The 22,166-nt window shown below is 40.1% G+C and overlaps 2 protein-coding genes across 3 annotated transcripts in view; both read right to left on the minus strand.

The window, feature by feature from the left end:
* Nucleotides 1–62: 62 nt before the first annotated feature.
* Nucleotides 63–18,888, minus strand: LOC143799037 (uncharacterized). Its single transcript, XM_077281137.1, has 17 exons — nt 18,861–18,888; nt 18,547–18,693; nt 18,120–18,266; nt 17,685–17,831; nt 17,259–17,339; nt 17,043–17,165; nt 16,032–16,115; nt 10,160–10,306; nt 9,729–9,875; nt 9,303–9,383; nt 9,087–9,209; nt 4,100–4,180; nt 3,884–4,006; nt 2,041–2,187; nt 1,052–1,198; nt 625–771; nt 63–337 (listed from the first exon to the last, which is right to left on the minus strand). The coding sequence occupies exons 1-17, from the start codon at nt 18,886–18,888 to the stop codon at nt 99–101; spliced, it is 2,139 nt and encodes a 712-aa protein (XP_077137252.1). The 3' UTR covers nt 63–98.
* Nucleotides 18,889–18,910: 22 nt separating this feature from the next.
* LOC143768115 (uncharacterized) overlaps nt 18,911–22,166 on the minus strand; it is a 46,977-nt gene continuing 43,721 nt past the window's right edge. Inside the window, exons 6-8 of one of the 2 annotated variants that reach the window (XM_077256896.1) lie at nt 19,879–19,959; nt 19,663–19,782; nt 18,911–19,126 (exon numbers count right to left, since the gene is read on the minus strand). In XM_077256896.1, the coding sequence (XP_077113011.1) occupies nt 18,963–19,126; nt 19,663–19,782; nt 19,879–19,959 (365 nt within the window). In that variant the 3' untranslated portion in view covers nt 18,911–18,962. Of the gene's footprint in view, nt 19,127–19,662; nt 19,786–19,878; nt 19,960–22,166 lie in introns of both variants that reach the window. The other variant, XM_077256831.1, reaches the window with a different exon arrangement.

Below are 22,166 nucleotides of genomic sequence, written 5' to 3' on the forward strand. Positions count from 1 at the left end.
TTATTATGTAGCAGCAGTAATGTGGTAATGAGGAAATCTGAGCCAGGAGCAATTTTTTCTATATTGATTATTTAGGGAAGTCTAGTAAAAATATGAGATCAGTCAAGATCTCCTCCCTGATTAGATAACAAATAGGTGTTTTGTAGAAAGAAACAAAAGCAAATGTGAGTTGCTGGTAAAGGTGGCCTACCCGTGGTAGATGGTTGTGAAGTGACATCTGTAGGAGATACTGTAGAGGTGGGCACAGTGGTAGTGGTAGAAGACTGGCTCACTGTCTGGACTGGTCCTGTACCACTGACTGTTGGACTCTCTGTGGCTCCTGTTGTTTTAGCTGAAGCTAAGAGAAGAGAAATGTTATAAGAATAATAACATTGTCTATATAGGAAAAAGTCTATTCTAGCTAATTATTTATGATTATTATGTCAGCATTAGTAAGCTGATAATGAAGAAATCTGAGCCATATTCTATTAGCATCATGGATAACTTTCCATTACAATGACTAAATAAGTAATCCTAGTAAAAATAACAGATCCATCAATATCTCTTGATGGTTTCCAGATATTTATGTAATTAAAAAAACTGAAAATAATGTGAAAAACTGAATTGCTCGTAAAGGTGGCCTACCTGTGGTAGGTGGTTTGGAAGTGGCATCTGTAGCAGATACTATAGAGGTGGGCACATTGGTAGTGGTAGAAGACTGGCTCACTGTCTGGACTGGTCCTGTACTACTGACTGTTGGACTAAATGCGGGTCCTGTTGTTGGAGCTGCAGCTAAGAGAAGAGATATGTTATAAGTGTAATAACATTGTCTACAAAAGTGTATTCTAGCTAATTATTTATGATTATTATGTTAGCATTAGTAAGCTGATAATGAAGAAATCTGAGCCATATTCTAATAACATCTTGGATAACTTTCCATTACAATTACTAAATAAGAAATCCAAGTAAAAATAACAGATCCATCAATATCCCATGATGGTTTTCAGATATGTATTTAATTAAAAAAATGAAAATAATATTAAAATCTGAATTGCTCATAAAGGTGGCACACCTGTGGTGGATGGTGCTGAAGTGGCATCTGTAGCAGATACTGTAGAGGTGGGCACATTGGTAGTGGTAGAAGACTGGCTCACTGTCTGGACTGGTCCTGTACTACTGACTGTAGGACTCTCTGTGGATCCTGGTGTTGGAGCTGTAGCTAATAGAAGAGATATAAGTATATTAATTGCACCTATGTAGGAAACGGTGTATTCTAGCTTATCAGTAATGAATGTTATGTCAGCAGTAGTAAGGTCAGGTGGTAATGAAAAATTCAGAGCCATAATATGTTTAAATCATGGACAATTTTACATTGCAATGACTAGGGAAACCTAGCAAATATAACAGATTCTTCAGCATCCCCTCCATGATAGTTTTTAGATAGATGTTTGGGTAAAAAAAATAAAAAATAAAAGTGATTTGAAAAACTGGATTGTTCACTAAAGTAGCATACCTGTAGTAGATAGTGCTGAAGTGGCATCTGTAGGAGATACTGTAGAGGCGGGCACATTGGTAGTGGTGGAAGACTGGTTCACTGTCTGGACTGGTCCTGTACTACTGACTGTTGGATTCACTGTGGATCCTGTTGATGAGGCTGCAGCTAAGAGAAGAGAAAAGAATGAGTATAATAACATTGTCTACATAGAAAAATGTGTATTCTTATCAGCAAAAGTCATTACATAATAGTAGTAAGGTGGTAATAAAAAAATGTGGGTGATATTCTATTAACATAAAGGACAGTTTTGCATTGCTATGACTAAATAGAGAACCCCAGTCAAAATAACAGATCCATCAACATATCCTTACTGATGTTTTTTATAGTTACTTATGTAAAAAAAATAAAAAAAAATAAAAGTAATATCAAATATTTCCCTTTAGCAGTGCCTATATTGGAAACTTGAAGTCTAACTTATTAGTAATGTGTACTGTAGATGTTTGGATAAAAAAAAATAAAAAATAAAAGTGATTTGAAAATCTGGATTGTTCACTAAAGTAGCATACCTGTGGTAGATAGTGCTGAAGTGACATCTGTAAAAGATACTGTAGAGGTGGGCACATTGGTAGTGGTAGAAGACTGGTTCACTGTCTGGACTGGTCCTGTACTACTGACTGTTGGACTCACTGTGGCTCCTGTTGTTTTAGCTGAAGCTAAGAGAAGAGATATGTTATAAGAATAATAGCATTGTCTATATAGGAAAAAGTGTATTCTAGCTAATTATTTATGACTAGATGGTGGCCCGATTCTAACGTATTGGGTATTCTAGAATATGTATGTATATTTGTGTATAGCAGCCACATAGTATATAGCACAGGCCACATAGTATATAGGAGCCATATAGTATATAGCAGACAAATACTACGTGGCCTGTGCTATATACTATGTGGCTGCTATATACATACATACATATTGTAGAATACCCGATGCGTTAATACAAGTTACGCAGTATATAACAGTGGCCACGCAGTATATAACACAGCCCACACAGTATATAGCAGCCACGTAGTATATAACACAGGCGACGTAATATATAACACAGCCCATGCAGTATATAACACTGGCCACGTAATATATAGCACAGCCCATGCAGTATATAACAGCCCACACAGTATATAACACTACTCACATAGTATCTAACACTGGCCAGGTAGTATATAGCAGCCATGCAGTATGTAACACAGCCCACGTAGTATTTAGCAGTGTGGGCACCATATCCCTGTAAAAAAAATAATTAAAATAAAAAATAGTTATATACTTACCCGCCGGGATCCAGCGAAGCTGTGCCAATGCGCGCGCGGCTGCCGCCATCTTCCGTTCCCAGGATGCATTGCGAAATTACCCAGATGACTTAGCAGTTTCGCAATGCCTCGGCGGACTACGGAAGGTGAGAATAGCAGGTTTTTTGTTTTTTTTTTATTATTTTTAACATGACATCTTTTTACTATTGATGCTGCATAGGCAGCATCAATAGTAAAAAGTTGGGGACACACACAGTTAATAGCATCCAGGAAAAAAGAAAGAAAAAAGATCACCTCCGCACAGCTGCAGCCAAACTAACCACCTAGCATGACAATCAAATAATGCTGAGAGTCCCACACGGCAGCTCCAGTGGTGCGGTATCCAAGGAAAACAAGACGATAAATATCCAAGTGTATAAGAAGAGAGGAACGCACTCACCGGGCAGGTAAAATCCAATCCTTTATTGCAGCATGGATAAACTTAGGGAGGGGAGTGGAGGATGACGTATTGTCCGTCATCCTCCACTCCCCTCCCTGCTAAGTTTATCCATGCTGCAATAAAGGATTGGATTTTACCTGCCCGGTGAGTGCGTTCCTCTCTTCTTATACACTGTTAATAGCAGCGTTAACGGAGTGCGTTACCCGCGGCATAATGCGGTCCGTTAACGCTGGCATCAACTCTGTGTGAGCGCTGACTGGAGGGGAGTATGCGGGTGCTGGGCACTGACTGGACGGAAGTAGGGAGGGACTAATTCTCGGCCAGACTGTGCCTGTCGCTGATTGGTCATGGCAGCCAGGACAGGCAGCTGGTGAGACCAATCATTGACGCGGGATTTCCTTTACAGACAGAAGGACAGACAGAAAGACGGAAGTACCCCTTAGACAATTATATAGTAGATTATTATGTCAGCATTAGTAAGCTGATAATGAAGAAATCTGAGCCATGTTGTATTAGCATCATGGATAACTTTCCATTACAATGACTAAATAAGTAATCCTAGTAAAAATAACAGATCCATCAATATCTCATGATGGTTTCCAGATATTTATTTAATTTAAAAAACTGAAAATAATGTGAAAAACTGAATTGCTTGTAAAGGTGGCCTACCTGTGGTAGATGGTTGTGAAGTGACATCTGTAGGAGATACTTTAGAGGTGGGCACAGTGGTAGTGGTAGAAGACTGGCTCACTGTCTGCACTGGCCCTGTACTACTGACTGTTGGACTCACTTCTGTTGATAACATAAAGCATGAAATGATGTTACTCTCTAAGAACCAATCATAGTTACAGATGAGGGAATATATGAGAGAGTTTGGTAGCCCACCTGTAGTTGATGCTGTTGTTGTGTTGGGTCCATTGGGCTGCTGCACAGGCGCATTAGTTACTGGAACAATCAGAGCCTCAGCTGAGTAAAGAACATAGGAATTAAATGATGAGATCTTGGCGACAGAAGAAATACACTGTTACTGTATAATGTCACAGAGGTTTATGACATTAGGAAAGTCTATGGCAATGCTATAAAATAGGAACTCGTGTTTTTAATCTTAGTAGTAATGATGATTGTTATGTAGCAGCAGTAATGTGGTAATGAGGAAATCTGAGCCAGGAGCAATTTTTTCTATATTGATTATTTAGGGAAGTCTAGTAAAAATATGAGATCAGTCAAGATCTCCTCCCTGATTAGATAACAAATAGGTGTTTTGTAGAAAGAAACAAAAGCAAATGTGAGTTGCTGGCAAAGGTGGCCTACCTGTGGTAGATAGTGCTGAAGTGGCATCTGTAGGAGATACTGTAGAGGTGGGCACAGTGGTAGTGGTAGAAGACTGGCTCACTGTCTGGACTGGTCCTGTACTACTGACTGTTGGACTCTCTGTGGCTCCTGTTGTTTTAGCTGAAGCTAAGAGAAGAGAAATGTTATAAGAATAATAACACTGTCTATGTAGGAAAAAGTCTATTCTAGCTAATTATTTATGATTATTATGTCAGCATTAGTAAGTTGATAATGAAGAAATCTGAGCCATATTCTATTAGCATCATGGATAACTTTCCATTACAATGACTAAATAAGTAATCCTAGTAAAAATAACAGATCCATCAATATCTCATGATGGTTTCCAGATATTTATGTAATTAAAAAAACTGAAAATAATGTGAAAAACTGAATTGCTCGTAAAGGTGGCCTACCTGTGGTAGGTGGTTGTGAAGTGGCATCTGTAGGAGATACTGTAGAGGCGGGCACATTGGTAGTGGTAGAAGACTGGCTCACTGTCTGGACTGGTCCGGTAGTACTGACTGTTGGACTAAATGCGGGTCCTGTTGTTGGAGCTGCAGCTAAGAGAAGAGATATGTTATAAGTGTAATAACATTGTCTACAAAAGTGTATTCTAGCTAATTATTTATGATTATTATGTCAGCATTAGTAAGCTGATAATGAAGAAATCTGAGCCATATTCTAATAACATCTTGGATAACTTTCCATTACAATGACTAAATAAGAAATCCAAGTAAAAATAACAGATCCATCAATATCCCATGATGGTTTTCAGATATGTATTTAATTAAAAAAATGAAAATAATATTAAAATCTGAATTGCTCATAAAGGTGGCACACCTGTGGTGGATGGTGCTGAAGTGGCATCTTTAGGAGATACTGTAGAGGTGGGCACATTGGTAGTGGTAGAAGACTGGCTCACTGTCTGGACTGGTCCTGTACTACTGACTGTTGGGCTCTCTGTGGATCCTGGTGTTGGAGCTGTAGCTAAGAGAAGAGATATAAGTATATTAATTGCACCTATGTAGGAAACGGTGCATTCTAGCTTATCAGTAATGAATGTTATGTCAGCAGTAGTAAGGTCAGGTGGTAATGAAAAATTCAGAGCCATAATATGTTTAAATCATGGACAATTTTACATTGCAATGACTAGGGAAACCTAGCAAATATAACAGATTCTTCAGCATCTCCTCCATGATAGTTTTTAGATAGACGTTTAGGTAAAAAAATAAATGAAAAATAAAAGTGATTTGAAAATCTCAATTGTTCATAAAAGTAGCATACCTGTGGTAGATAGTGCTGAAGTGACATCTGTAGGAGATACTGTAGAGGTGGGCACATTGGTAGTGGTAGAAGACTGGCTCACTGTCTGGACTGGCCCTGTACTACTGACAGTTGGACTCACTTCTGTTGATAACATAAAACATGAAATGATGTTACTCACCAAGGTCCGATCATAGTTACTGATGAGGCGGTACATGAGAGAATTTGGTAGCCCACCTGCAGTTGATGCTGCTGTTGTGTTGGATCCATTGGGCTGCTGCACAGGCACATTAGTTACTGGAACAATCAGAGCCTCAACTGAGGAAAGAACATAGGAATTAAATGATAGGATCTTGGCAACAGAGGAAATACACTGTCGCTGTATAATGCCATAGAAGATATGACAGTAGGAAAGTTTTTGGCAATGCTATGAATGCTATAAAATAGGATCTGGTGTTTATTCTAGCTTAGTAGTAATGATTATTACGTAGCAGCACTAAAGGTACCGTCACACTAAACGATATCGCTAGTGATCCGTGACGTTGCAGCGTCCTGGCTAGCGATATCGTTGAGTGTGACAGGCAGCAGCGATCAGGATCCTGCTGTGATGTCGCTGGTCATTGAAGAAAGTTCAGAACTTTATTTGGTCATCAGACCGGCGTGTATCGTCGTGTTTGACACCAAAAGCAACGATACCAGCGATGTTTTACACTGGTAACCAGGGTAAACATCGGGTTGCTAAGCGCAAGGCCGCGCTTAGTAACCCGATGTTTACCCTGGTTACCAGTGTAAAAAGTAAAAAAACAAACAGCACATACTCACCTTCGCGTCCCCCGCAGTCCGCTTCCCACACTGACTGAGCGCCGGCCGTAAAGTGAAAGTACAGCACAGCGGTGACGTCACCGCTCTGCTGTTAGGGCCAGGCAGTCAGTGCAGGAAGCGGACGCCGGGGGACGCGAAGGTGAGTATGTACTGTTTGTTTTTTTACTTTTTACACTGGTAACCAGGGTAAACATCGGGTTACTAAGCGCGGCCCTGCGCTTAGCAACCGATGTTTACCCTGGTTACCCGGGGACCTCGGCATCGTTGCTCGCTGGAGAGCTGTCTGTGTGATAGCTCTCCAGCGACCAAACAGCGACGCTGCAGCGATCGGCATCGTTGTCTGTATCGCTGCAGCGTCGCTAAGTGTGAAGGTACCTTAAGGTGTTAATGAGGAAATCTTAGCCAGTGGCAATTTTCTTCTATAATGATTATTTACGGAAGTCTTGGTAAAATATGAGACACGTCAAGATCTCCGCCCTGATTAGATAACAGATAGGTGTTTTGAAAAAAAACAAACAAAAGCAAATGTGAGTTGCTGGTAAAGGTGGGCTACCTGTGGTAGATGGTGCTGAATTGACATCTGTAGGAGATACTGTAGAGGTGGGCACATTGGTAGTGGTAGAAGACTGGCTCACTGTCTGGACTGGTCCTGTACTACTGACTGTTGGACTAACTGTGGCTCCTGTTGTTTTAGCTGAAGCTAAGAGAATAGATATGTTATAAGAATAATAGCATTGTCTATATAGGAAAAAGTGTATTCTAGCTAATTATTTATGACTAGATGGTGGCCCGATTCTAACGTATTGGGTATTCTAGAATGTGTATGTATATTTGTATATAGCAGCCACATAGTATATAGCACAGGCCACATAGTATATAGGAGCCATATAGTATATAGCAGACAAATACTACGTGGCCTGTGCTATATACTATGTGGCTGCTATATACATACATACATATTGTAGAATACCCGATGCGTTAACACAAGCCACGCAGTATATAACAGTGGCCACGCAGTATATAACACTGGCCACGTAATATGTAGCACAGCCCACGCAGTATATAACATTGCCCACGCAGTATATAACACAGCCCACACAGTATATAGCAGCCACGTAGTATATAACACAGACGACGTAATATATAACACAGCCCATGCAGTATATAACACTGGCCACGTAATATATAGCACAGCCCATGCAGTATATAACAGCCCACGCAGTATATAACACTACCCACATAGTATCTAACACTGGCCAGGTAGTATATAGCAGCCACGCGGTATATAACACAGCCCACGTAGTATTTAGCAGTGTGGGCACCAAATCCCTGTAAAAAAATAATTAAAATAAAAAATAGTTATATACTTACCCGCCGGGATCCAGCGAAGCTGTGCCAATGCGCGCGCGGCTGCCGCCATCTTCCGTTCCCAGGATGCATTGCGAAATTACCCAGATGACTTAGCAGTTTCGCAATGCCTCGGCGGACTACGGAAGGTGAGAATAGCAGGTTTTTTGTTTTTTTATTATTTTTAACATGACATCTTTTTACTATTGATGCTGCATAGGCAGCATCAATAGTAAAAAGTTGGGGACACACACAGTTAATAGCATCCAGGAAAAAAGAAAGAAAAAAGATCACCTCCGCACAGCTGCAGCCAAACTAACCACCTAGCATGACAATCAAATAATGCTGAGAGTCCCACACGGCAGCTCCAGTGGTGCAGTATCCAAGGAAAACAAGACGATAAATATCCAAGTGTATAAGAAGAGAGGAACGCACTCACCGGGCAGGTAAAATCCAATCCTTTATTGCAGCATGGATAAACTTAGGGAGGGGAGTGGAGGATGACGTATTGTCCGTCATCCTCCACTCCCCTCCCTGCTAAGTTTATCCATGCTGCAATAAAGGATTGGATTTTACCTGCCCGGTGAGTGCGTTCCTCTCTTCTTATACACAGTTAATAGCAGCGTTAACGGAGTGCGTTACCCGCGGCATAATGCGGTCCGTTAACGCTGGCATCAACTCTGTGTGAGCGCTGACTGGAGGGGAGTATGCGGGTGCTGGGCACTGACTGGACGGAAGTAGGGAGGGACTAATTCTCGGCCAGACTGTGCCTGTCGCTGATTGGTCACGGCAGCCAGGACAGGCAGCTGGCGAGACCAATCATTGACGCGGGATTTCCTTTACAGACAGAAGGACAGACAGAAAGACGGAAGTACCCCTTAGACAATTATATAGTAGATTATTATGTCAGCATTAGTAAGCTGATAATGAAGAAATCTGAGCCATGTTCTATTAGCATCATGGATAACTTTCCATTACAATGACTAAATAAGTAATCCTAGTAAAAATAACAGATTCATCAATATCTCATGATGGTTTCCAGATATTTATTTAATTTAAAAAACTGAAAATAATGTGAAAAACTGAATTGCTTGTAAAGATGGCCTACCTGTGGTAGATGGTTGTGAAGTGGCATCTGTAGGAGATACTGTAGAGGTGGGCACAGTGGTAGTGGTAGAAGACTGGCTCACTGTCTGGACTGGCCCTGTACTACTGACTGTTGGACTCACTTCTGTTGATAACATAAAGCATGAAATGATGTTACTCTCTAAGGACCAATCATAGTTACAGATGAGGGAATATATGAGAGAGTTTGGTAGCCCACCTGTAGTTGATGCTGTTGTTGTGTTGGGTCCATTGGGCTGCTGCACAGGCGCATTAGTTACAGGAACAATCAGAGCCTCAGCTGAGGAAAGAACATAGGAATTAAATGATGAGATCTTGACGACAGAAGAAATACACTGTTACTGTATAATGTCACAGAGGTTTATGACCTTAGGAAAGTCTATGGCAATGCTATAAAATAGGAACTCGTGTTTTTAATCTTAGTAGTAATGATGATTATTATGTAGCAGCAGTAATGTGGTAATGAGGAAATCTGAGCCAGGAGCAATTTTTTCTATATTGATTATTTAGGGAAGCCTAGTAAAAATATGAGATCAGTCAAGATCTCCTCCCTGATTAGATAACAAAAAGGTGTTTTGTAGAAAGAAACAAAAGCAAATGTGAGTTGCTGGTAAAGGTGGCCTACCTGTGGTAGATAGTGCTGAAGTGACATCTGTAGGAGATACTGTAGAGGTGGGCACAGTGGTAGTGGTAGAAGACTGGCTCACTGTCTGGACTGGTCCTGTACTACTGACTGTTGGACTCTCTGTGGCTCCTGTTGTTGGAGCTGTAGCTAAGCGAAGAGATATATTATAAGTGTAATAACATTGTCTACAAAAGTGTATTCTAGCTTATTAATTATGATTAGTATGTCAGCAGTAGTAAAATGGCAATGAAGAAATCTGAGCCATGTTCTAATAACATCTTGGATAACTTTCCATTGCAATGACCAAATAAGGAATCCTAATAAAAATAACAGATCCATCAATATCCCATGATGGTTTTCAGATGTGTATTACCGTATATTAAAAAAATGAATATAATATGAAAATCTAAATTGCTCTAAAGGTGGCCTACCTGTGGTGGATGGTGCTGAAGTGGCATCTGTAGGAGATACTGTAGAGGTGGGCACATTGGTAGTGGTAGAAGACTGGCTCACTGTCTGGACTGGTCCTGTACTACTGACTGTAGGACTCTCTGTGGATCCTGGTGTTGGAGCTGTAGCTAAGAGAAGAGATATAAGTATATTAATTGCACCTACATAGGAAATGGTGTATTCCAGCTTATCATTAATGAATGTTATGTCAGCAGTAGTAAGGTGGTAATGAAAAATTTGGAGCCATAATATGTTTAACCCCTTAAGCCCCGAGGGTGGTTTGCACGTTAATGACCGGGCCAATTTTTACAATTCTGACCACTGTCCCTTTATGAGGCTATAACTCTGGAACGCTTTGACGGATCTTGGCGATTCTGACATTGTTTTCTCATGACATATTGTACTTCATGTTAGTGGTAAAATTTATTCGATATAACTTGCGTTTATTTGTGAAAAAAATGGAAATTTGGAGAAAATTTTGAAAATTTTGCAATTTTCCAACTTTGAATTTTTATGCCCTTAAATCACAGACATATGTCACGCAAAATACTTAATAAGTAACATTTCCCACATGTCTACTTTACATCAGTACAATTTTGGAACCAAAATTTTTTTTTGTGACGGAGTTATAAGGGTTAAAAGTTGACCAGCAATTTCTCATTTTTACAACACCATTTTTTTTTAGGGACCACATCTCATTTGAAGTCATTTTGAGGGGTCTATATGATAGAAAATACCCAAGTGTGACACCATTCTAAAAACTGCACCCCTCAAGGTGCTCAAAACCACATTCAAGAAGTTTATTAACCCTTCAGGTGTTTCACAGGAATTTTTGGAATGTTTAAATAAAAATGAACATTTAACTTTTTTTCACACAAAATTTATTTCAGCTCCAATTTGTTTTATTTTACCAAGGGTAACAGGAGAAAATGGACCCCCAAAGTTGTTGTACAATTTGTCCTGAGTACGCTGATACCCCATATGTGGGGGTAAACCACTGTTTGGGCGCATGGCAGAGCTCGGAAGGAAAGGAGCGCCATTTGACTTTTCAATGCAAAATTGACTGGAATTGAGATGGGACGCCATGTTGCGTTTGGAGAGCCCCTGATGTGCCTAAACACTGAAACCCCCTACAAGTGACACCATTTTGGAAAGTAGACCCCCTAAGGAACTTATCTTGATGTGTGATGAGCACTTTGACCCACCAAGTGCTTCACAGAAGTTTATAATGCAGAGCCGTAAAAAAAAAAATCATATTTTTTCACAAAAATGATCTTTTCGCCCCCAATTTTTTATTTTCCCAAGGGTAAGAGAAGAAATTGGACCCCAAAAAATGTTGTGCAATTTGTCCTGAGTACGCTGATACCCCATATGTGGGTGTAAACCATTGTTTGGGCGCATGGCAGAGCTTGGAAGGGAAGGAGCGCCATTTGACTTTTCAATGCAAAATTGACTGGAATTGAGATGGGACGCCATGTTGCGTTTGGAGAGCCCCTGATGTGCCTAAACATTGAAACCCCCTACAAGTGACACCATTTTGGAAAGTAGACCCCCTAAGGAACTTATCTAGATGTGTGGTGAGCACTTTGACCCACCAAGTGCTTCACAGAAGTTTATAATGCAGAGCCGTAAAAATAAAAAATCATATTTTTTCACAAAAATGATCTTTTCACCCCCAATTTTTTATTTTCCCAAGGGTAAGAGAAGAAATTGGACCCCAAAAAATGTTGTGCAATTTGTCCTGAGTACGCTGATACCCCATATGTGGGTGTAAACCATTGTTTGGGCGCATGGCAGAGCTTGGAAGGGAAGGAGCGCCATTTGACTTTTCAATGCAAAATTGACTGGAATTGAGATGGGACGCCATGTTGCGTTTGGAGAGCCCCTGATGTGCCTAAAGATTGAAACTCCCTACAAGTGACACCATTTTGGAAAGTAGACCCCCTAAGGAACTTATCTAGATGTGTGGTGAGCACTTTGACCCACCAAGTGCTTCACAGAAGTTTATAATGCAGAGCCGTAAAAATAAAAAATCATATTTTTTCACAAAAATGATCTTTTCGCCCCCAATTTTTTATTTTCCCAAGGGTAAGAGAAGAAATTGGACCCCAAAAAATGTTGTGCAATTTGTCCTGAGTACGCTGATACCCCATATGTGGGTGTAAACCATTGTTTGGGCGCATGGCAGAGCTTGGAAGGGAAGGAGCGCCATTTGACTTTTCAATGCAAAATTGACTGGAATTGAGATGGGACGCCATGTTGCGTTTGGAGAGCCCCTGATGTGCCTAAACATTAAAACCCCCCACAAGTGACACCATTTTGGAAAGTAGACCCCCTAAGGAACTTATCTAGATGTGTTTTGAGAGCTTTGAACCCCCAAGTGTTTCACTACAGATTATAACGCAGAGCCGTGAAAATATATATTTTTTTTCTCAAAAATGATTTTTTAGCCCCCAGCTTTGTATTTTTACAAGGGTAACAGAATAAATTGGACCCCAAAATTTGTTTTCCAATTTGTCCTGAGTACGCTGATACCCCATATGTAGGGGGAACCACTGTTTGGGCACATGACAGAGCTCGGAAGGGAAGGAGCGCCATTTGGAATGCAGACTTAAATGGATTGGTCAGCAGCCGTCACGTTGCATTTGCAGAGCCCCTGATGTACCCAAACAGTACAAACCCCCCACAAGTGACCCCATATTGGAAACTAGACCTCCCAAGGAACTTATCTAGATGTGTTTTGAGAACTTTGAACACCCAAGTGTTTCACTAAAGTTTATAGCGCAAAGCCGTGAAAATAAAAATTCCTTTTTTTTTTCACAAAAATGATTTTTTAGCCCCCAGTTTTGTATTTTCACAAGGATAACAGGATAAATTAGACCCCAAAAGTTGTTGTCCAATTTGTCCTGAGTACGCTGATACCCCATATGTGGGGGGGAACCACTGTTTGGGTGCATGACAGAGCTCGGAAGGGAAGGAGCGCCATTTGGAATGCAGCCTTAAATGGATTGGTCTGCAGGCGTCACGTTGCATTTGCAGAGCCCCTGATGTACCCAAACAGTACAAACCCCCCACAAGTGACCCCATATTGGAAACTAGACCTCCCAAGGAACTTATCTAGATGTGTTGTGAGAACTTTGAACCCCCAAGTGTTTCACTACAGTTTATAACGCAGAGCCGTGAAAATAAAACATCTTTTTTTTCCCACAAAAATGATTTTTAGCCCCCCAAATTTTTATTTTCCTAAGGATAACATGAGAACTTGGACCCCAGAAGTTGTTGTTCAATTTGTCCCGAGTACGCTGATAACACATATGTTGGGGTAAACCCCTTTTTGGGCGCACGGGAGAGCTCGGAAGGGAAGGAGCACTGTTTTACTTTTTCAACGCAGAATTGGCTGGAATTGAGATTGGACGCCATGTCGCGCTTGGAGAGCCCCTGATGTGCCTGGACAGTGGAAACTCCCCAATTCTACCTGAAACCCTAACCCAAACACACCCCTAACCCTAATCCCAACGATAACCCTTAACCACACCCCTAGCCCTGACACACCCATAATTCTAATCCCAACCCTAATCCAAACCGTAAATGTAATCCAAACCCTAACTTTAGCCCCAACCCTAACCCTAACTTTGCCTCCAACCCTAGCCCTAACCCTAACCCTACCCCTACCCCTAACCCTAAACGTGACTGAAATACGTGGCACTGAAATACGTGGCACTGAAATACGTGGCACTGAAATACGTGATACGTGGCACTGAAACACGTGGCACTTAAATACGTGGCACTGAAACACGTGGCACTGAAATACGTGGCACTGAAATACGTGGCACTGAAATACGTGGCACTGAAATACGTGGCACTGAAATAAGTGCAACTGAAATACGTGCAACTGAAATCCGTGGCACTTAAATATGTGGCACTGAAATACGTGATACGTGGCACTGAAATACGTGATATGTGGCACTTAAATACGTGGCACTGAAACACATGGCACTGAAATACGTGATACGTGGCACTTAAATACGTGGCACTGAAACACGTGGCACTGAAATACGTGATACGTGGCACTGAAAAACGTGGCACTGAAATACGTGGCACTGAAATACGTGGCACTGAAATACGTGCAACTGAAATACGTGCAACTGAAATACGTGGCACTGAAATACGTGGCACTATGACTGTCAGAAAATGTTCATTAAACGGTTAGGGGTGAGGTTAGGGGTAGAGTTAGGGTTAGGGTTTGGATCTCTTTATCACCTTGATGGTGGTGGGTGGCTTTTCAGTGTGTTTTCTGTTTTTTTTTCGATAAAAACGCATGCGTTTTTAACGCAAACGCATGTGCTTAAAAACGCAAGAAAATACTGCAGGTTGTATTTCTGAAAATGAACGCATGCAGAAAAAAACGCATGCGTTTGAAAACGCGACCAAACCCGTACAAAAAAACGCATGCGTTTTCAATGTTAAATATAGGGAAAAAACGCATGCGTTTTTTTGTGCAAAAAACGCTGCAGACAAAAACGCAAGTGTGAAACCAGCGACGCTTTTTATAGCAAAAAAGTTTTTGCGTCTCCACATTTTGAGACCTATAATTTTTCCACATTTTGCTCCACAGAGTCATGTGAGGTCTTGTTTTTTGCGGGAGGAGTTGACGTTTTTATTGGTAACATTTTCGGACACGTGACCGTTTTTGATCACTTTTTATTCCGATTTTTGTGAGGCAGAATGACCAAAAACCTGCTATTCATGAATTTCTTTTGGGAGAGGCGTTTATACCGTTCCGCGTTTGGTAAATTTGATAAAGCAGTTTTATTCGACGGGTCAGTACGATTACAGTGATATCTCATTTATATCATTTTTTTATGTTTTGGCGCTTTTATACGATAAAAACTATTTTATAGAAAACATAATTATTTTGGTATCGCTTTATTCTCAGGACTATAACTTTTTTATTTTTTAGCTGATGATGCTGTATGGTAGCTTCTTTTTTGCGGGACAAGATGACGTTGATACTAAATATGTGTACTTTTATTGTTTTGTTTTTTTTATTTAGATAAAGAAATGTATTTATGGGAATAATATATATTTTTTTTGATTATTTATTTAGGAATTTTTTTATTTTTTTTTTACACATGTGGAAAAAAAATTTTTTTTAATTTTTTACTTTGTCCCAGGGGGGGACATCACAGATCGATGATCTGATAGTGTGCACAGCACACTTACATCTCACTTACATCGGTGCAGGCTTACCAGCGTCTGCTCTGAGCAGGCACTCGGTAAGCCACCTCCTTCCCTGCAGGACCCGGATGCCGCGGCCATCTTGGATCCGGGACCTGCAGCCAGGAAGGAGGTAGGAGACCCTCGCAGCAACGCGATCACATCGCGTTGCTCCGGGGGTCTCAGGGAAGCCCGCAGGGAGCCACCTCCCTGCGCGATGCTTCCCTATACCGCCGGTAAACCGCGATCATGTTTGATCGCGGTGTGCCGGGGGTTAATGTGCCGGGGGCGGTCTGTGACCGCTCCTGGCACATAGTGCCGGATGTCAGCTGCGATAGGCAGCTGACAACCGGCCGCGATCGGCCGCGCTCCCCCCGTGAGCGCGGCCGATCGCGTATGACGTACTATCCCGTCACCCGGAATTAAGTCCCAGGTCACCTTGACGGGATAGTACGTCATACGGGATTAAGGGGTTAAGTTGTTGACAACTTTGCATTGCAATGACTAGGGAAACCTAGCAAATATAACAGATTTTTCAGCATCCCCTCCATGATAGTTTTTAGATAGATGTTTGGGTAAGAAAAATAAAAAATAAAAGTGATTTGAAAAACTGGATTGTTCACTAAAGTAGCATACCTGTAGTAGATAGTGCTGAAGTGAGCCACGTAGTATATAACACAGGCGACGTAATATATAACACAGGCCATGCAGTATATAACACTGGCCACGTAATATATAGCACAGACCATGCAGTATATAACAGCCCACGCAGTATATAACACTGCCCACATAGTATCTAACACTGGCCAGGTAGTATATAGCAGTCACGCGGTATATAACACAGCCCACGTAGTATTTAGCAGTGTGGGCACCATATCAATGTAAAAAAAATAATTAAAAATAAAAAATAGTTATATACTCACCCACCGGGATCCAGCAAAGCTGTGCCGATGCGCGCGGCTGCCGCCATCTTCCGTTCCCAGGATGCATTGCGAAATTACCCAGATGACTTTGCAGTTTCGCAATGCCTCGGCGGACTACGGAAGGTTAGAATAGCAGTTTTTTGTTTTTTTATTATTTTTAACATGACATCTTTTTACTATTGATGCTGCATAGGCAGCATCAATAGTAAAAAGTTGGTGACACACACAGTTAATAGCAGCGTTAACGGAGTGCATTACCCGCGGCATAATGCGGTCCGTTAACGCTGGCATCAACTCTGTGTGAGCGCTGACTGGAGGGGAGTATGCGGGTGCTGGGGACTGACTGGACGGAAGTAGGGAGGGACTAATTCTCGGCCGGACTGTGCCTGTCGCTGATTGGTCGCGGCAGCCAGGACAGGCAGCTGGCGAGACCAATCAGCGATGCGGGATTTCCGTTACAGACAGAAGGACAGACAGAAAGACGGAAGTACCCCTTAGACAATTATATAGTAGATTATTATGTCAGCATTAGTAAGCTGATAATGAAGAAATCTGAGCCATTTTCTATTAGCATCATGGATAACTTTCCATTACAATGGCTAAATAAGTAATCCTAGTAAAAGTAACAGATCCATCAATATCTCATGATGGTTTCCAGATATTTATTTAATTAAAAAAACTGAAAATAATGTGAAAAACTGAATTGCTTGTAAAGGTGGCCTACCTGTGGTAGATGGTTGTGACGTGACATCTGTAGGAGATACTGTAGAGGTGGGCACAGTGGTAGTGGTAGAAGATTGGCTCACTGTCTGGACTGGCCCTGTACTACTGACTGTTGGACTCACTTCTGTTGATAACATAAAGCATGAAATGATGTTACTCTCTAAGGACCAATCATAGTTACAGATGAGGGAATATATGAGAGAGTTTGGTAGCCCACCTGTAGTTGATGCTGTTGTTGTGTTGGGTCCATTGGGCTGCTGCACAGGCGCATTAGTTACTGGAACAATCAGAGCCTCAGCTGAGGAAAGAACATAGGAATTAAATGATGAGTTCTTGGCGACAGAAGAAATACACTGTTACTGTATAATGTCACAGAGGTTTATGACATTAGGAAAGTCTATGGCAATGCTGCAAAAGAGGAACTCGTCTTTTTAATCTTAGTAGTAATGATGATTATTATGTAGCAGCAGTAATGTGGTAATGAGGAAATCTGAGCTAGGAGCAATTTTTTCTATATTGATTATTTAGGGAAGTCTAGTAAAAATATGAGCTCAGTCAAGATCTCCTCCCTGATTAGATAACAAAAAGGTGTTTTGTAGAAAGAAACAAAAGCAAATGTGAGTTGCTGGTAAAGGTGGCCTACCTGTGGTAGATGGTTGTGAAGTGACATCTGTAGGAGATACTGTAGAGGTGGGCACAGTGGTAGTGGTAGAAGACTGGCTCACTGTCTGGACTGGTCCTGTACTACTGACTGTTGGACTCTCTGTGGCTCCTGTTGTTTTAGCTGAAGCTAAGAGAAGAGATATGTTATAAGAATAATAACATTGTCTATATAGGAAAAAGTCTATTCTAGCTAATTATTTATGATTATTATGTTAGCATTAGTAAGCTGATAATGAAGAAATCTGAGCCATGTTCTATTAGCATCATGGATAACTTTCCATTACAATGACTAAATAAGTAATCCTAGTAAAAATAACAGATCCATCAATATCTCATGATGGTTTCCAGATATTTATTTAATTTAAAAAAACTGAAAATAATGTGAAAAACTGAATTGCTCGTAAAGGTGGCCTACCTGTGGTAGATGGTGCTGAAGTGGCATCTGTAGGAGATACTGTAGAGGCGGGCACATTGGTAGTGGTAGAAGACTGGCTCACTGTCTGGACTGGTCCTGTACTACTGACTGTTGGACTCACTGTGGATCCTGTTGTTGGAGCAGCAGCTAAGAGAAGAGATATGTTATAAGTATAATAAGATTGTCTACAAAAGTGTATTCTAGCTTATTAATTATGATTATCATGTCAGCAGTAGTAAAATGGCAATGAAGAAATCTGAGCCATGTTCTAATAACATCTTGGATAACTTTCCATTACAATGACTAAATAAGAAATCCAAGTAAAAATAACAGATCCTTCAATATCCCATGATGGTTTTCAGATATTTATTTAATTAAAAAGATGAAAATAATGTGAAAATCTGAATTTCTCGTAAAGGTGGCCTACCTGTGGTGGATGGTGCTGAAGTGGCATCTGTAGGAGATACTGTAGAGGTGGGCACATTGGTAGTGGTAGAAGACTGGCTCACTGTCTGGACTGGTCCTGTACTACTGACTGTTGGGCTCTCTGTGGATCCTGGTGTTGGAGCTGTAGCTAAGAGAAGAGATATAAGTATATTAATTGCACCTACATAGGAAACGGTGTATTCCAGCTTATCATTAATGAATGTTATGTCAGCAGTAGTAAGGTGGTAATGAAAAATTTGGTGCAATAATATGTTTAAGTTGTGGACAACTTTGCATTGCAATGACTAGGGAAACCTAGCAAAAATAACAGATTCTTCAGCATCTCCTACATGATAGTTTTTAGATAGATATTTAGGTTTAAAAAAAAAATTAAAGTGATTTGAAAATCTGAATTGTTCATAAAAGTGGCATACCTGTGGTAGATGGTTGTGAAGTGGCATCTGTAGGAGATACTGTAGAGGCGGGCACAGTGGTAGTGGTAGAAGAATGGCTCACTGTCTGGACTGGTCCTGTACTACTGACTGTTGGATTCACTGTGGATCCTGTTGATGAGGCTGCAGCTAAGAGAAGAGAAAAGAATGAGTATAATAACATTGTCTACATAGAAAAAGTCATTACAGCAAAAGTCATTACATAATAGTAGTAAGGTGGTAATAAAAAAATGTGAGTGATATTCTATTAACATAAAGGACAGTTTTGCATTGCTATGACTAAATAGAGAACCCCAGTCAAAATAACAGATCCGTCAACATATCCTTACTGATGTTTTTTATAGTTACTTATGTAAAAAAAAAATAAAAGTAATATCAAATATTTCCCTTTAGCAGTGCCTATATTGGAAATTTGAAGTCTAACTTATTAGTAATGTGTATTACGTCAGCAGTAGTAAGGTGGTAAGGAATAAATCTGAGCCATATTCAGTTAACATTAGGGCAATTTTCTATTACAATGACTATATAAAGAAGCCTAATAAAAATGACAGATCCGTTAACATCTCCCTGAAAATAGTTTCCAGACATGTGTATTTTTAAACTAATAGTAATAATAATAACTAATAGTGAATTAAAAATCTGAATTGTTCGTAATAGTGGCATACCTGTGGTAGATGGTTCTGAAGTGGCATCTGTAGCAGATACTGTAGAGGTGGGCACATTGGTAGTGGTAGAAGACTGGCTCACTGTCTGGACTGGTCCTGTACTACTGACTGTTGGACTCACTTCTGTTGATAATATAAAACATGAAATGATATTTCTCACTAAGGACTGATCATAGTTACAGATGAGGGAATATATGAGAGAATTTGGTAGCCCACCTGTAGTTGATGCTGTTGTTGTGTTGGGTCCATTGGGCTGCTGCACAGGCGCATTAGTTACAGGAACAATCGGAGCCTCAACTGAAGAAAGAACATAGGAATTAAATGATGGGATCTTGGCAACAGAGAGAATATATCAATACCTTGTCACTGCACAACATCACCAGAGGTTTAACATTAGGAATATATTTTGCAATGCTGTAAAATAGGATATATCCTGTCCTTATCACTAATTATTATGCTAATGGCCAAGATTATGATATGCAATGTGTATGAGACATAAAATTGCATAAACAGTACTGTTATTGTTGGCCGCCATTTTTCCCTTTGTGATTGGTACGTATATACTGTATAGAACATTAAAAAGACTTAAGCCCATCAAGTTCAACCTCGTATTCTTAAATATGACAATTAATCCAAAGGAAGGTAAGATAAATCCCTTGTAAATGCAATGGTAATTTTTTATCCACTAGAACATAAAGAAAACCTTTATAAAAGTTTAAACATTGGGTTTGAGAGACACAAAGTAAAAAGTACAGCTGATGATGAACTATATGTCTCCACATAGTTATGGAAGTAGCCTGCACCAAACCAGGAGGAGGACGTGCGGGAGGTCAAGAGTTGATATTGCCGAAATCATGAGTCCACTTTGGAAAGAATCACTGATTGCTTAACTTGCTTAGTTATTATGAGAAAATGTTTAAAACTTGTCAACTCATGTGAGAAAACATCCCTAAGATCAAGTCATGAAAATGTAATGTAAGAAATGTTGTCCTGCAAGGGTACATATTTCAGCTTGCCGAACCCAGTCTGCAGACACTAGCCAAAATAATTACAAGTGCCCTGGGTGAGGGTGGCTACCTGTATCTCTTTTACTCTTTTAGTAAAAGTTTCATTGTTTCCTTATGATGATGATCAGTGTGTTACGTGCTTTCCTTCTACTTGTGCTTGGCGTCTCTTCTTGGTAACCGCTATTACTGTACTGTCCTGTTTAGTTCACAATGCAGAGACATCTAAAGTGGCACGTATGTACTAATTTCATGTTATCCAAGTGATCAGGTGGCCAGCCACCTCTCTGTCCTTCTGGTTCCTTACCTTGTGTGGGCTACAACCATGTGTTGTTCTTTTAATAATTGTTTAATAAAGATTATAATTTGTAGCCGTGTTTATCCTCTTTGGTGTCTTAAAGAGGACCTGTCACTTATGCTGCACCCTTGATTATTCTGCTTTTTGTTTTTTCATTTCACCATATGTATCCAGAGATAAGAGCCTTTTTATTTAGTGCTCATTTTTATGTCCTTTACCAAAGGGTCATCGTTCACAAACTAATTATGCAGAGCAGTGTAAGACATCCACATGAGGATCCTGTTACCAACGCCCATTGGATAGAGACCATAAAAATTAGCACCAAATAAAAAATCCCATATCTCTGGAACCGTATAGGAGATTTACAAAAAAACGGAATAGACAGGAAAGTAAAATACAAGCAAGAATTGGCCTCCTCCTCCCTAATCCTTCCCTCCCTACATAGAATTTCATCAGTAGAAACTGCCATCTCCTATCTCAGTAATGGGAAAAGCTGTCTTCACGGAATACAGATTTTGCCTCTTGAGAATTTTGAGAATGAATGATCAGTCCAGGCAAAGAAAGAAGCAGATTTCTCTGATAACATATGTTACAAAGTTGCTTATTTTTTTTATGAATTATTGATTTATGAGATAAAAATGCTAACAATGGTTACACTTTAAATTAAATTTCACAAATAAACACAATAGAAGTTTTGTGCTAAAATGAAGGCTATCAGCCAAACACGCTGAACCAGAAATCACTGTGCCTAGTTCAACAGTATAATGCCATTTGTAATATCGTCCGGACATTTCTTCCATTTTAAATTCATTAGATTATTGTATTAGAAAAAATGATGTCTGATGTTGATGATACTTGACAGACGCCATCTCCTAGACTATTTATGGATCAGCCACTAACTTAAAATGTTTCAATATCATGTATGTTTCTCCATATTTTCATTACTAATTGAAGTTATAAAATCAGACAAGACAAACATATGGAATCCCAGTTTTGTTAAACATTATATCTGGTTACTTATACAGCGTGTAACAACCGGTATATAAATTTCACAACATGCATCCAAAAACTACAATACCAAGACAATAGTGACATGTTAACCAACAAAAAATACAAATATTTCAGCTGTGTCATCCCATTTTTCAGATGTACGTGATAACGATAGTATAGTGGATCTAATGTATAATCAAACCTAGGTGGGA

This window comes from Ranitomeya variabilis, chromosome 1, assembly GCF_051348905.1.
Source record: "Ranitomeya variabilis isolate aRanVar5 chromosome 1, aRanVar5.hap1, whole genome shotgun sequence".
NCBI classification, from domain to species: domain Eukaryota; kingdom Metazoa; phylum Chordata; class Amphibia; order Anura; family Dendrobatidae; genus Ranitomeya; species Ranitomeya variabilis.

What these genes read in the sequence shown, in the direction of transcription:
- LOC143799037 (XM_077281137.1), bottom strand. Translation starts at nt 18,888, where the DNA reads ATGCTGAAGAATCTGTTATTTTTGCTAG. An exon ending in TTCACAACCATCTACCACAG is followed by an intron (nt 17,340 to 17,684) that starts GTAGGCCACCTT and finishes TTCTTTCCTCAG; the next exon opens with CTGAGGCTCTGATTGTTCCA. An exon ending in GTCACAACCATCTACCACAG is followed by an intron (nt 16,116 to 17,042) that starts GTAGGCCACCTT and finishes TTACGTGGCCAG; the next exon opens with TGTTATATACTGCATGGCCT.